This window comes from Haliaeetus albicilla, chromosome 9 (genome assembly GCF_947461875.1).
Source record: "Haliaeetus albicilla chromosome 9, bHalAlb1.1, whole genome shotgun sequence".
In the NCBI taxonomy this organism is placed as follows: domain Eukaryota; kingdom Metazoa; phylum Chordata; class Aves; order Accipitriformes; family Accipitridae; genus Haliaeetus; species Haliaeetus albicilla.
In genome coordinates this window covers 19,553,199-19,568,537 of record NC_091491.1, presented here as the reverse complement: position 1 = coordinate 19,568,537, position 15,339 = coordinate 19,553,199, and the positions used below count along the sequence as shown (strand labels likewise).

The 15,339-nt window shown below is 42.7% G+C and overlaps 1 protein-coding gene across 3 annotated transcripts in view; it reads right to left on the bottom strand.

The window, feature by feature from the left end:
- Positions 1–8,537, bottom strand: part of LOC104325614 (glypican-5-like) — a 423,584-nt gene extending 415,047 nt beyond the window's left edge. The window contains exon 1 of one of the 3 annotated variants that reach the window (XM_069792021.1): positions 8,242–8,537. In XM_069792021.1, coding sequence (XP_069648122.1) covers positions 8,242–8,410 — 169 coding nt within the window. In that variant the 5' untranslated portion in view covers positions 8,411–8,537. The remainder of the gene's footprint in view (positions 1–8,241) is intronic. The other 2 variants (XM_069792019.1, XM_069792020.1) reach the window with 2 other exon arrangements.
- Positions 8,538–15,339: the final 6,802 nt, after the last annotated feature.

The following is a 15,339-nucleotide window of genomic DNA, read 5'->3' as shown; positions in this document are numbered from 1 at the left end:
AGGACTCAGTATGGAATTGGCAAAGTCTTCACAGCCACCGGAGTTTCATTTGATACCCTAAAAAGGGGATAGAAATATTGTCCTTACGTTCTACAGGGTGGTCGTTAAAGACCAGTGTTGCTAAAGCAGTTCAGACACAAAGGGCTAATTCCAAGTATCAGCATTGCTACAGAAAATATTTAGCTCTTGAAACGGACAAAATGCAGCCATAAAAAAAAGTATTCTGGGCACTTGTTATCTTTTTAGCAGACAGAGCAGTTTGGCACACAGTCCTGCTACCCTTACTCCACACACACCACAGGTCAGTTCCCTGTCCAGACTGCAACTGGTCCAGACCATACATTGTCTCTTAGCACACCTGCATCTACAGAAGACCACTCTGAGCGTGAAGGACACAAAAAGAGGGAAAATCCTTGTCCTCCTAGGTCTGTACTAGGTAATCCTGTGGACCCAGCTCTTAGCTTGGCCTCAGGTTACTTTTGTAGATCCAAACAGAACAAGATACTGTGCAGAAATATTTTGCATTTTTCCATCAGATAATATATTGCCTTAAAAAAAATTAAAACTTAAGTGCTTGGTAGAAGGTGGTAACAGACTTGCTTCCCTATCTTTTTTTTTATCCTTAAGAAGATAAATCATTACATTTTAGCTAGGTACCTCATTTCATCCACTGGTGCTGCTCAGAAGTTACCTTAATGTGAATGAAACAAATATCTATAAAGATATATTTACAGATATCAGGATGATTCTCTCATATTAAAGTGATACCTAATCAAATTGACAGAGATTGAGAGACTAAGTATAAATTCTATGTCATGGGCTTGGCTGCTGTTTGGAAATTGATTCTGATCCACCAAAATTCATATTTTCCCCTAGAAGCAGATGCTGTGCTCTAAACTGGTAAGTAATGAGTATGTATTTGAAGTATTATTAAACATATGCATCTTTATCATGTCATTTTACGCTTTCATGGAAGAAAGATTCAATTACAAAGACTTTGCAATACTTGGAAGTATAGCTCTAGTTTTATACCATCTAAAAGCAAAACCATTTTTAAAAAGAAATCTATTTTACTGCCCAGGGTGCATTTTACACACATCCTTGCTTTTTACAGATCCTCAGGTTCATGCCAATTTTCATGATTAATATTTATAAAAGCTTTTACTCATTTTGATGTATTTATTTTACTGATTTATATAGCAATTATTATCACACCAACTTTGTTTCCACTTACCACATTAATGCCTTTTCATTAGTACTGCCCTTTGGTTAAAGAACTGACTGCTCAGTCCTGCAATACTGGGGCAGGGGTGTGGGAGGAATATTTTTCTCTTACTTTCTGATTACAATCTGATGGCAAAACTTCAGTGGCACATAAGGTACTCCAGAGGCAGCTCTTGAGAGCTACCAGTATTTTAAGGATGAGTCATTGCTTACTAAGCTTGTTCTCCATTCTGAGATCCAGTTCAACACCAGAATCACCAGATCTTGAGCCGACCATGAAAAAAACTTAAATCACTACACAGCCTTTTCAGCAGAGATTTTTGGAAAAAAAAAAAAACAACCAACCAAAAAAAAAAAAACAAAACCGAATAGACCATATGAATTGTAGGAATACTTGGCTTCTTCCCTCAACTCAGTTTGATAACATGATTGTGTGTTGGAGGAGAGTAGGTTCTCTGCTGACTCTTGGATTCCTTCCCAAGACATTTACTGGAAAGGTTGATCTGAACACCTAAGCCAGTCTTCTACTCACCTGGACCAAATGCTCATGCAAGTCACTGAGGACACTGCTTTTTCTGAAGCTCACGGATATGAGAACTATAGATTTCCATCTGGCAGTGGAACAGCGATTGCATCTTTATGAGGCACTAAATAAGTTTAAACAGACTTTTTGCCTATAGATTACTCCCAGGAGGGCATTACAGAGTGGGCAGCTGGTCCTGCATCAAACAGAAATTTAAGGCATGGGAAAAGAGGAGATGTCATGGTTTAACCCCAGCCAGCAACTAAGCACCACGCAGCCGCTCACTCACTCCCCCCCCATCCAGTGGGATGGGGGAGAAAATCGGGAAAAGAAGTAAAACTCCTGGGTTGAGATAAGAACGATTTAATAGAACAGAAAAGAAGAAACTAATAATGATAATGATAACACTAATAAAATGACAACAGTAGTAATAAAAGGATTGAAATGTACAAATGATGCGCAGGGCAATTGCTCACCACCTGCCGACCAACACCCAGCCAGTCCCCCAGCGGCAAATCCCTGCCCCCCACTTCCCAGTTCCTAAACTAGATGGGACGTCACATGGTATGGAATACACTGTTGGCCAGTTTGGGTCAGGTCCCCTGGCTGGGCACGAGAAGCTGAAAAATCCTTGACTATAGTCTAAACACTACTGAGCAACAGTAGTGTTATCAACATTCTTCACATACTGAACTCAAAACATAGCACTGTACCAGCTACTAGGAAGACAGTTAACTCCATCCCAGCTGAAACCAGGACAGGGGAGAAAAAGATATTACCGCTGGCATGAGTCTTGCCTGCATCCACAGTCATCACCAGCTTTAAGTTAACACCTCTGGTGACAGTCTGAGCCTGAAAGAGTGCTATAAAATCCTGAGAAGATTAATGAAGGAAGCATCCTTACTCCAGAGATGCCGCAGGCTGCAAAAGCATAGCTTTTCTGCTCGGAACAGCTATCGCAACAAGTGTGAACTACAGCCCATGACTGCTCAGAGACTCTGGAAAGCCTGCCTCCTCCTTGGGACTGCCTCTGGATGAGAGCAGTGAAAGAAGCACAGCTTTCAGGTTCAACTCCCAGTTCATCAGAAACCAAGGTAACTTCTAGCCTTTTTCCTCACATAAAGAAAGATTTAAGTGGAATTCAGCCTGAAAAAATGAAGGTATAACTCACTGATACTTTGGCTGTGATCTACCTCCCTTTCATGGCAGCTTTTCAGTACTACCCCTCAAAAAAACATACCATGATACAGCCCACAGAAGGGGAAACTGAGGCACAATTGGCCTTGTTTTAGGCTATTCAGAGAGTGACAAAGATGGGAACAGAGTCCATCTCACATTGGACCAGTCCACTCCCTCCAACAGGTCAACAGCCTGTGTGTCCATAAATAAGCAAATACTAAGTGTACCAGGAAGAAAACCTTCCATTATAACAAGCTGCAAGTAATGCCAAGGACGTTTCACAAACTTATAACTATCAGTGTTTTCTAAAAGAAGGAGAAGCCTCATGGAAACAAGATTCTTTTTTGTGCCTTTTCTTAAAATCTTAACAATTCTACACACTTTATAAGCATTAATGCAACTGTGGTCATTCAGCAACCCTTTCTCCCACATGTACCCTTCATCCATGCTACTGAAGGCAGTCTCCCACAACCACATACGAAGGTGAACAGTAAACCCAAGTATAAATCTCAGTTCACACCAGAGGATTTTGGACACTCATTCTGATGGGGCAAAAACTTTCCAGAGGCAATAAAGCAAGTATATTTCACATGTGGCACACATCAGACTTAAGAGTGACTTTGACAGAACACTGCTATGAACAAAATGTGTTTCAGCACTGCACCTTTACCAGGGGAATTACAGTGTTCTCATTAAGATGATAGAAATAAAGAGCTGAGTGGTGATAAAAGAGAAAACCAGGAAAATAAAGTGTGGCATACCCCATTTCATAATAAAATGGCTAGTTTAATAGATATTCTTGGATATATTCAAAAAGAGATCTAGCTCATGCTCCTTTTTCAACATGATGGGAGCTTTGCCACCAACTGAGATGGGATGAGATCCAATCTAATGCATGTACCACATGTAGCAAGGAGCTTATGGTAGGAGTCTAGGACTTTCCTGTCACTGTTCAGAAAGTAAAATAGTTTTAATGTATAAATTATTAATGCACGTCAAGCTCTCCTATGGGATATTTAGTACATACACATAGTAACGAACACCCTGCTGATTTAAGGTGCAGGATGGCGGTAGACAATAAAAAAGCTTTTAATAGGACAAAATCTGCCCTTCAGAAGTGAGTCCCTGAGCACAATCTGGGCAGCTTCTGTGCTCTTTGTAAAGCAGCAGAGCAGCAAGAGAAGTAAATCATCCTTTTGGTAGTCCTCAACAAGATGATTATTTAGAAGGCAAAGAGTTCCTAGAATTCTTTCACAAATGACAAATATTTTACTTGCTTACCAGAAATCAGCCCAACTCTTCTATCTCTATTTATCGTATGTTTACAGACCTTTTTTTTTTTTTTTGCATGACCATACACTAGTTAATAAGCAAAAGAGGTGGAACTGATATAAATGGGGAAGAGGTTCTTGTGGTTACATGATTACCAAAGGAATCAAGATGGCTACTTTTATTCTGGTTCTGCTACAGTTCACTGCCTGAATGTGGACAAGTCACAGACTCCAGTTGGGTTCATTCAATTTTCCTACTGCGAATTTGGAAAGCAGGGACAGCCAGCAACCACTGTGCTCCATGCCACAGAAAAGCCGTGAATAAACAGAACCTTAAACACAGTCCATGCCAGTGTGCTGTTACACTGTAATATAACCTCACAGGGCTCACAGGGTATTGCTAACGGCAGCCCCATGTCTGGGAGAAACGCCATACGTAGCAGTACGCACCAGATTTGAGATATCTAGACTCCCTGGAACCAAAGGCTTAGTCCCCTGGCAGGATTAACACAGCCCTTCATCCTTGGAGACAGCATATAATTCTCTCTCATCAAAATGTTAACCAAGGAGCTCCTACAAAAACATCCCCACTCAGCCTGTGATGATCAAAGTACAAGACCGGGAACATATTACCTCATTTTCTAGTCTGGGGGAAGACACAAAAAAAACCCTCCTCTGAATCACAGCCAAGGCAGCAGTACCTTTACCTGACCAATCTGTTTGCTATTTGCAGCAAATTACCCTTGAAACATTCAGTTTGTTCCAGAAAAGCAGGCTACCAGATAGCAGCACAGACTCTGCTAGTGGAAAAGAAAATCTTACAAAGAGACCAAAGGAGGTTTGCTGCTCAAAAATACTTATTATTTGGGCCTCTTATCCATGCCATGTCAAAACACTCTTTTTCCTTAGTCCTACACTCATTAATGGACTAGATTTCACAGTGGAAAGTATCTCATGTCTTTGGGGAGAAACTATGGAAGAGAAATGTAAGAGGAGGCTCCTGGCATCTCTAAGAGCTCGCTTCAGCTGGTGATGATTTTCAGAAAGGTGGCTGCCAGATCCACATCACACCTTAAATACAAAAGCATTTTTTCCCCAGGAGTCTTCCTCCTTCCCTTGCCACTACTTTTCATACAAGAGGCTGGCAGGTCCTGCCCAAAGCCACTCTCCGTCTCACTGTAGGTCATGGTGATGCCCCTCTCCTACCCACTTAGCAATCACAGCAACCTGTCTTCAGACCACGTGCAACATGGGGAGGCAGCTAGCAGCCCCCATGAAGCTTGTATCCGGGGCCCATCACTGTGCAACTTCAACACTGCAACCACAACTGATAATACAGGAGGGTGTAGGCTACAAACTCTCCCAAGTATTTAGAGTTCATTTTATTACCAGTGAAATGGGCACCACCCATAAGAGGAGACAGAAAATATGCACCTGAGAGTCTGCCTGCTGATCCCTCGCCCAGCACTGGTTTGGGCCTCTCTCCTCAACCGAGCTGCTGATTTTCCTGAAGGTTGTAAGAACTTAATAATCCTTAAGACTTTAACCTCTGTCAGATTTGTTGTATTAGCCTACAAATACTGGCTTGAGATTAGCCAAGGGCTTTCAACAATTTTGTGATTGAAGATATCTAGCAAACAGACAATAGGGCTGCAAAAGTTCTGGTTTTTTAGAGAGAACAAGCCAAAAACAACATGCAGGCAACTGAGGAATGAGGAGCACCCCAGTGCATGTGCAGGTCTGGCCCACATGGGCAGAAGTTAGCAGGAAGCTCTCCACAGGCTTTGATCAGCGCTAGATTCAGCTGAGCACACTGCTCTCCAGCGTCACCCCCAGCTGCCCACCACTCTGCCCCTCTTTAACTGATAACTGCCTGAAGTCTTCAAAGGAGGTGCTTCGACATTTGTGTGTTGTTAAAATGCATAATAAAATGAGCCTTGATGTCCTAGAGAAAAAAAAAGGGGGGGGGGGTTGTATTAAGATATATTCACTGATAATAGCTGCCAGGTGAAAACACTGGAAAACACTTCAGTACTTAATTAAAAGAAGGCACAAGACAGGAGGCATTACTGCCTGGCAAGATATCATTAAAACACGCAAGCTTGGGTGGAGTTGAGTATACTTAACAAACAGGGAAGATCAATATGCAACACTTTTCCTCAGATCTCCTCTGCTCCAATCATTTTCTTCAAAAGAAACTTCTATGAGCTAAAATTTAAATGCGTATTACCCTCCCTCACTGTCTTTCATGCTATTTATTTTCTGAGAGCTTGTTATTCAATAGGAAAGTTCAATATGACACCAGAACACAAGGAAACCTCTCTGAAGCATCACAGCATCTACACCTTCCTTCTGGAAGCGCACAATTTTCCTCAGGTTTCATCTGCAGTACTGGAGTTTTATAGAAAATGTAAAAAAATCGATTTAAAGTTTGAGGAACTTCTTCCAGAAAGAGCTCAGGAGAGAGAGTTAAGCATGCATCAAAATGAATGAAAAGCCTTCTTTTACCTCTTTTTTTACTAGGTTTTATATTTAGCTCTCAAAGGCAAGTGTGAGCTGATACCTCTATCAGCACAAGAGAACAGTACCATACTTCAAGCTTCAAAATGCCATTCCTGCAAATCTCTTCTTGCTACAAAATGAGGAATTATTCCTTGCTCACAGACAACTTTACAGCCATGTGTCATCTCAACTACTTTATGCAAAGCGAAGGTAACGATCATCAGCACTGTGCAATTGTTTACAGTTGTAAGAGTTGCCATAAGAGATCAGCCCAATGGCCTATCAAATTTAGCCCCCAGAACAGAAACTTGTGCCAGAAGACATATCCAAAACTCATTTAAGATAAGAAGTCTTTCCATCAAACTCAGCAGGCTTTGAATTGAACTGCTTAAAAAAAAAAAAAAAAACAAAACCAAAAAAAACCCAAAGCAACAACGCAAATTGACATTTATACCACCACACACCTACAGGCAATTGTGCCTAGCATGAGGCAGCTAGAGATTGTTTTATGAGGCTGACAGTCTCTGCTTTTTTATTCCAGTTCTTGTGTTTTCTTAAAACATGTGTCGGGGGGGTGACTTCATTATGTAGATAGATATACGGTCATTTGTAAAGAGTTTAATAATTTTTTTGACATTATAATGTACTTTATCCCCTTACAATGGAATTCCACACGGTAATTGTAGAATATGCAAAAAAAAAAATCTTTTCTTATTATACATGTGTTACTTTTCCACTTGATTGCTGTCACACATTGTTCAGGAACTGTATGAAAAGGCAAAAGGGAACGGCACCTTACTCATCAACTTTCACAAGTGTTAAGTACTGCAGACATACTGCTTAACTAAGCAAAAGCTAAGCTCTGTTGACTGTATCCCTCCAAAGCGTTACCTCTGCCTTTCCTTACAGCAACGTTCCTGAATTCATCTGCAAGGGAACTCTTCCTAATTCAGAAGTTACAGTGTATTCACTAGCCTACCTGAGAAACCTTACATCTGGTCAGCAAAACAAGCGTTCCTTAACGACTCGGTTACTAATTTGCGTACTAAGAAAGGGATCCTTTCCAGGAGGAAGCCTCTGCTTTAGGTACTCGGCAAACGGATCACACCGGTCTTAAACGTGGGTGAAAAAGGCCCGGTGCTTAGGGTGGCGATCAATAAGCAATACGTTTACCACGTAAAGACCAAGAATTCATTCCGGTCTCTTTTCCTAGGAAGTCCTTTAAAATCATTTGAGCAGGAGGCGTGCCAAATCCGCTTAGTTCCCGCTACCTGAGTCCGGCAGGAAAGCCGGCGCTGGGTGAAGGGAGCCGCGGCGCACCGGCTTTTCGCAGGCAGGCGCGCAGCCCCCGACGGCAGCACCGGAGCTGAGGGGGGACCCCGGGCCGCCGCCGCCCGCGGGGAGCCCCCGCTGCTCCGAGGGTGCAGGCAAAGGCGAGCCCGGCTGGCACGGACTCCCGGCCCCGAGCCCCCCCGCGGCAACCCGCGCCCCGCGGCACCCCCCGGCGCGGAGAAGCCACCCCGCGGGTGGGTCGGTACTGACCGGCCGTGGGCACGTCGGGGACCAGCTTGAGGGGCCCGATCTGCCGCAGCTGAAACGCCGTCCGCACTTCGTGGCAGCTGGGGGACTTGCCCGCCGCCACTCCGCCGCACAGCCCCGCCGCCGCCAGCAGCCACAGCCCCAGGACCCCGCGGCTCCCGTCAGCGGCCATCTCGCACCCCCGGCCGCCACGGGCCGGGCCGGAGCGCTGCGGGGCGCGGGCCGTGTGCCGGTGGCGGGCGCCAGTCCCGGCGGCGGCGCTGCCCCCGCCCGCCTACCCGCGCTCCTCCTCGGCGAGTGCGGCCGCCGCCGCCCGCCCCCGCCCCTCCCCGCCCGCGGGGTCCGAGGGGGCGCCGTCGCCCCCCGCTCATTGGCTTCTGCCGTAATTAGGGGGCGAAAAGAGGGACGGGGACAAGGAGAGAGCTCTGACGGGCGCCTGAGCTACAGCTGCACTGATCCGCGCCCGCAGCGCTCCGGCCCGGCCCAGCGGCTTCAGCCTCGAGCTGCGCTGATGGAGAAGGGGGTGCTGGGGACACCACGGGCGAGGTGAGGCCCCCTCCAGCCCCACCACGGGCTCCCACCGCGCTATCTCACGCGAGGCGGCAAAAGGTGGCTGTGGGGACTGCTGCTGGACTGCTGCGCAGCCTCGCAGGGAGTTGAACACAAAAGTTTTTACAGAGCATCTGTACAGTGTCTGCAGGCCACGAAGACCAAGGCAGCAGATAGATCTAGGTCAATTCAAGTCACCAAAGAGTCTCATGAGAAGGGAGATCTGTACCAAGGGACACACACTCTCTCAGACACTGTCTCGGCGTGTGGTTGTCAAGAAAAACAGGTATGGAGTGCAAAGAGAGCAGTAGATATAAAAACCCTAAGCACAGCAAGCTGGCAAATCATGCGCTGTTTCAATTCTGAAATTCCTTGCAGATGACATGGAGGCCATGGAAGAGTCTTCATGAGACAAGTCTTAACTCCAGCCAACAGTCACTGCAGAGACTAGAAAAAACTTTGCACCAGGAAACACATGCTTATGTACCAGCTGCATATATAAACTGTTGATTTGTACGAAAGCCAGCAGCAGTTACATCCTACTTTTGGGGGACTAGACCCCTCCTGGGGCTGAGACCACCTTGAGAGCAGCCGGTGTCACCATCAGAGAAGCCTTCTGCAATCTTATCACTGCCCTAAAGCATGCTTCAGTATCAACTGCTTTACCACACATTTAAGCATAGAACTATGCTCAGCATCCACGAATATTTTCCATTTCACAAAACCACTCAATTTCCAGAGAAGCCAAACCCAAAAAGTCTCCCATAAACAGCCCCATTTGCACAGTACCTTTCAGGCATATGGAGCACGTTATGAGCTACAAGAATTACTATTGTTTGAGGCCATTATGTCTGATTCCTTTAAGGTTACTTGCAACCCTCAAGATGCTTCTAATGTGCTCCTGGAGCAACAGGGGAGCCCACCTGCAGCTAATTTAACCATTATACATTCCCATAAGTAGTAATGAGAAGCTGAGCTCAGTGCTGTAGTTGCCTGAGTTGTATTTTAATAGCTAGAAGTGGAAATCTTTTAAGCAATTTGCTTATATTAACTTTGTTCTTATCAAGACAGCAAGAGATTAATTCTCTCTTTTTTGAAAAAAAAACAACCCAATTAGATTCAGAACATTTAACTTGTAAAGTAAAAAACAAACTGGAAGAACAAACCAGCCATATAACCAGGCTTCTACATTCAAAAGCAGAGGAAAAGTCACCTTAGAAGCCTTCTGCTCACCCACGTCAGAGCTGCAGTCCTTTGCTCATCCTGCAGCTCTCAAAGGTCACCACAAGAGCCCAGGACAGCGGGGAACAAGATGACACACCCAAAGGGCTTACCCCCAAGAAGGCCAGAGCCCATGGACACTGATACAGGTTAACTTCATTTTCAGCTTGATACGGGTTATACTGCCAGCAAGGTTTCAGTTATATACACAGGCATGCGTTAACAGGATCAGCCCCCAAATCAAGGTGGCAACAAGCAGATTAAAGAGACATGAGTGAATAATCAGCATCAGCAAAAGAACAATTAGCATCATAAGGCACGGCACACTGGCTGCCTACCTATTCTCCAGCACATGGTTTTATGAGCCTAAGGAAGAAGAACAAGTTGCCCCAGTTGCATTTTAATCTCAGGGCCAATCCTAAAAGACTTTATTCAAACAGTACTCCACTGACTTCAGTGGGAGTTCTGCCAGAAAAGAAATGGCGGGATGATGGAGCTGATGAATAATTTACTTGACAAATAACAGCATTATTTGGCATATACATTATTCTATGAATAGCATCTGATCAGTCCCGTGCAAGGGCTCAAGGCATTTAATTCAGTGGGATTTTTGCCATTGTTTTCAGTGGGTGGCAAGTTCAAATCCCAAATGGCTAATCCTTTTCTAACATTATTTTAGTGTCTCATCTTTATATGATGGGTGATCTTTTCCTCACCTGTCTTTTTCTGTGTATATTAAGTCATGTTGCTTATTTGTTTTCTTGTTTGTTTGTGTTTTGTTGTTTGGGTTTTTTTTTAATCTGTCCTCATATTGTTAGTAAAGGACAGTCCATTATGTTATCATCTTCGGTTCCCCACCTCTCCTCAAAATCCTGCTAAGGAACCTGAATTAGGTATGTACACAAATACAGCAGAAAACTCTATGTCAGTGAACTGGCATGTCCCTATATGTAACACTGGTTACTTCAATACATAAGGAAACATTTATGTTTCTTATGGTTTTGTAATAGCTATATTGAGAAGTATTAAAGATGGCCTGTTATGTTTTTCAGGCTGGAGTCTGAATTCTTTTCCCCTCTGCAAAAAAAATATGTAGACCCCACACACGCTGTTCAGGTGCAGCTTTTTGTCACTGATTACATTTTTTCCTTTTTTTAAATGTCATGCAGATAAGAGAAAGGGAAAATAAAAAGTTTGAGGCTAATTTAGGAAACATGCATTTCTTGATCACTGACATGTCTGAATACATTTAAATATGCCTTTTTAGTTAAAAGAAATGTTCTAGAACTTTTTGCTCAGAATCACCCATAACAATAAGATGGTCATTATCACCTTCAGTAGTCACAAGTGATGTGGATGCCCACACTCTCAACACAGCCCACAGCTAAATGCTGGCCTCCCTGACAGCCCTGCATCTCTGAGCTGACACTTAACTATCACACCTCTTTCCTGACACTACTTTGGTGACAAATTACAACCTTTTGGCACCAATGAGCATGCAAGATTACACTTTGTGGGTTTAAGTAGCAAAGTGACAGGCACCTCTAGGTGTTTCCCACCTACAAAATGATCAGGCCTGGTGTCATGTCTGGGCACCACTGACTTCCCAGAGGACTGAGAACACACACCATAGGCATAATACAGTGGACCCCAAGTAATTTAGGCCCTATTTCTCCAAAACATGTGCTCCACATACAGCAGGGCAGTCAGATTGAGTTCAGTGGAGGTAGTCAGGTGCTTGATGGCAAACACATGCCTAAGTGCTTTGCTGGAAGAGGGCTACAGATAACAGAAGAGCCATTTAACCAGTTATTGTACATGACATTCTACCACACTTCAGCAATTTGCTTGGAACAATCACAGTTTACCTTGTCAACAGGTGTCCTGTTTTTTAACAAATGAATATTTATTAACCTTACATCACTAAAAACTGTACCAGTACTTCTTACAATGCATAGCAATATAAATCTGCCCAAACAATCCACTCAGTCTTAATCCTGCTAAAGTGACCACAATACTCAGCATGAGCTTTGGATATGTAAGAAAAGCCGGGATCAGGCCTAGAAACAGGGTTTTGTATGCCTGTTGCCTCAGCCCTTCTCTTGTTGAATGTAGCTGGAGCTTTGCCAGCAATTTAAATGGAAACTGGACTAATTCCCTTATGTTTAAGATGAGCTTATCTCCAACACTGGACTTTCCACCAATGAGACTTAACGAGCACGATGTCTGCTCTTGCCAATTCAGCTGCCAGAGTGAAGCCTTACTGTGTGCATCTCAGCCATTCCAGGAAAGCTAGTAATCTAGTCTTCAAAGCCTTATTTTATCTTTACAGGTCCAATTTTCCAAGGTACATGTTTCACTGAAGCACCTGAGAAACTCAATTGACTTCTCAGAAGTAAAATTAAGGGACCATTACTTAAACAGTCACTGGAATGAGCCCAAACCACATGCTGATTTTCATTTAAAAAACAACTTAATCAGCCTCAAAAGACATGCAAAATCCTCTGTCCAGAAGAACCTGTAATTAAGACAAGTTTCTTCTCTTAGTTTTTTATAATTTTCAGGTTTTTATTCTTTTAAGAAAGTTAAATCTATATTCTGAAGACTACTATATTTCAAGTCAGAGCAAAATTTAAAGCTGAGTATGAAATTTTAAATATAGATTTTAATAGTAAAAAGAGTCATGCATGAAATATTCATAACTATGCCAAGACTAAAAAGCACTGCTAGAAAATTTTTTTCTGGTAATTTTACTCAAAATTTTCTCATCCTGTTAAAGTGATGAACACTATGAAAATAATAGAAAAATTACCAGCATAAGCCTATCATTCTCTTTTTTGTTTGTTTGTTTTTGTTTTTGTTGTTGTTTAGAGATCCCAGGTCCTTCTTTTCTTTCACTCAAAGTACTGAGCACAAGGACAATAAGCATGCTGCCATACCATGAATTGTTTCCTGTGCTGTATGTACTCCACATGGAAAAAATGTGTGCAGGCCTTTTTGATGGTCAGAACGCAGTATTCCTATGCTGCCTCATTATTTCATGGGTATTTTTCACTTCACCAGCCTCATTCAAATGCACAGTTTAAAAGTGCCTGTTGCACTTTTTTCTTCCCGAAAGAAAAAAAAATCATGCCTGAAAGGCACAGCTGTTAACTATACAATAACACTCACTTTTTAAAAATTTATTAGACCACAAACCAACAAAAGATCTATGAAAGAAATACAATTGGTGCAACAACCCAGCAAGTCAGGACAGCCACTAGTTAAAAGGAAACATCCTATAGACAATGCTGAAGAGAATTCCACTTTTTCATCATTTTCTAATATTTCCTTTTAACAGTGTGAGAGCAATTATTTTGGTTCAGACCAAAAATCCTTTAGCCCGTTGACTTGTCTCCTCTGGCAGAGATCAGACCTACTACACTTATTTAGAGATTACACCACATGCAACATATCAGAGTTCTCCTTCTCTAGATCACAATTTTTAAATCACACCCTAGCCACCCGAACCTGCTATGTATTTTCTCTGACAGCAGCTGAAAAAAACAGTCTAATCCCCAGAAGAGCAACTTGTTTTTGTCATAAAAAGATTGCCCCAAGAAATAGGCACCTTAAAATCTCACTGGAGATCTAAGGGAGGAGAACACACACAGACTTTTGTTACTCAGAAATACAGCATCTCCCAGGGCTGATAACTGACACAATGCATGAGGAACATGATGTGAAGGTGACTGCATGGTAACAAACAGTTTTCCCATCTCAGTCATACCAGCTTGTTCTGTTTGAATTCTTCTTTCGAAAGCATCCTGGTCACTGAGCAGCTGAGAAGATGAATATAACTCTTTGCTCTTATCTGCATGGCTCAGCATACAAATTAATTTAACTGGGAAAAGCAAGAAGGTTCTGAACTTACTCATGTGAGAAGCCGCCACACATAGCTTAAGGGAAATCAAGTAGATTACTCAACAAGTAAGGGTTGCATAATGTAAGCAGAAGTATCTAGCTCCAGTTTTACATACTTCAAAAGACTAATAATGGAAAGAGGTTTCATATTAAAGAAGTCAGTAACTTATTGTACACCTTTCAGAAGTTCCTCCTCCCAACAACATAAGAGTAATGTCACAGTGAACACCAAGAATTCACAACTGGTTCCATGAACACCAGCATCAAACACACAGCACTAGGGATTATAGTACAGGGACATTTTGTCCACCTCTAGGGAAACAGTTCAGGTCTGAAAATAACACAGCACACAGCAACAAACCTGCTGTAACTGTACAAGAGGGCTGCTGTCCTAAGCTGTGTGATGGTCTTAGTCTTAGTAGGGTCAGCAGTAGCTTGAGATTCTCTGCACCTTGCCTTTCCCACAGGTTGCAGGCAGGCCCAGAGGGGCAACCAGTCAGGCACCTTATTAGCAGGAACCTACTGACATTGTAAGGATGACTGTCACTGCCATTCAGTTCTTGGTAGAGCACTTCCGAGTACCACATTCTCTTAAAACACTAAACTTCATAAAAATACATTAAGAGAACATTTATAGAAAGACATTTTTTGCTCTCCAGAATGATCCAACAGGCTACACACACAGGACAGAGGGATATGTGGACTTTGCTGCAGGTCGTGACAGGGCATACATACTCCATTGAGCAGTTGCAATGCAAAGCAGCCACCCCTTTACCTCCTACGAAATTTGTGCTTAGAGCTTCCATAGTGACAGATGTACAGCATCACATTTAAAGGGCCAGAATTAACCTTAAAAAAAATGCATCAAAAGCTGCCTGTAACTTCTGATAACCTTACAAGAACTCCTGCCTTGTTTCCTCCCTGACAGGTAAAAGTCACAACATGTTGGACTTTAACTGAGATTATTAATGAATTCAAAACAGCTTCTAAAAATTCAATCTGTTCTTCTTGGAAAATAGTGCTCTTATTCAAGGGCTTATGGTACAGAACAAGTCCATCTTCAAAAAGTACTATTTCATAAAAAATTAAGAAGATAACATAATACTTATAATAGAAGTATGAATAGCATCATTATAATACTTGTAATAGCTTTTTCTAGCAGGACAAAATGGCCCAACTTTCATTTGCCTAGCTGGGCACTCAGAAAAGATGATTTTTAACTATGTGCCAGAATTTGAAGTTAATTAAAATTAATTGCCCACTGTACTGTGATGCCACTGCATTTTCAAACAGCTGTTTCCATGGGATGATTTACTTAACACTGGTGTCTCTCATTGACTGACTTCTGGGTTTGCCTTAATTGTATTGTTCAAGTTGTTTATCTTTCCTTTCTGCCTTGCAACTTTACATGAAAGGTCATAAATAGCA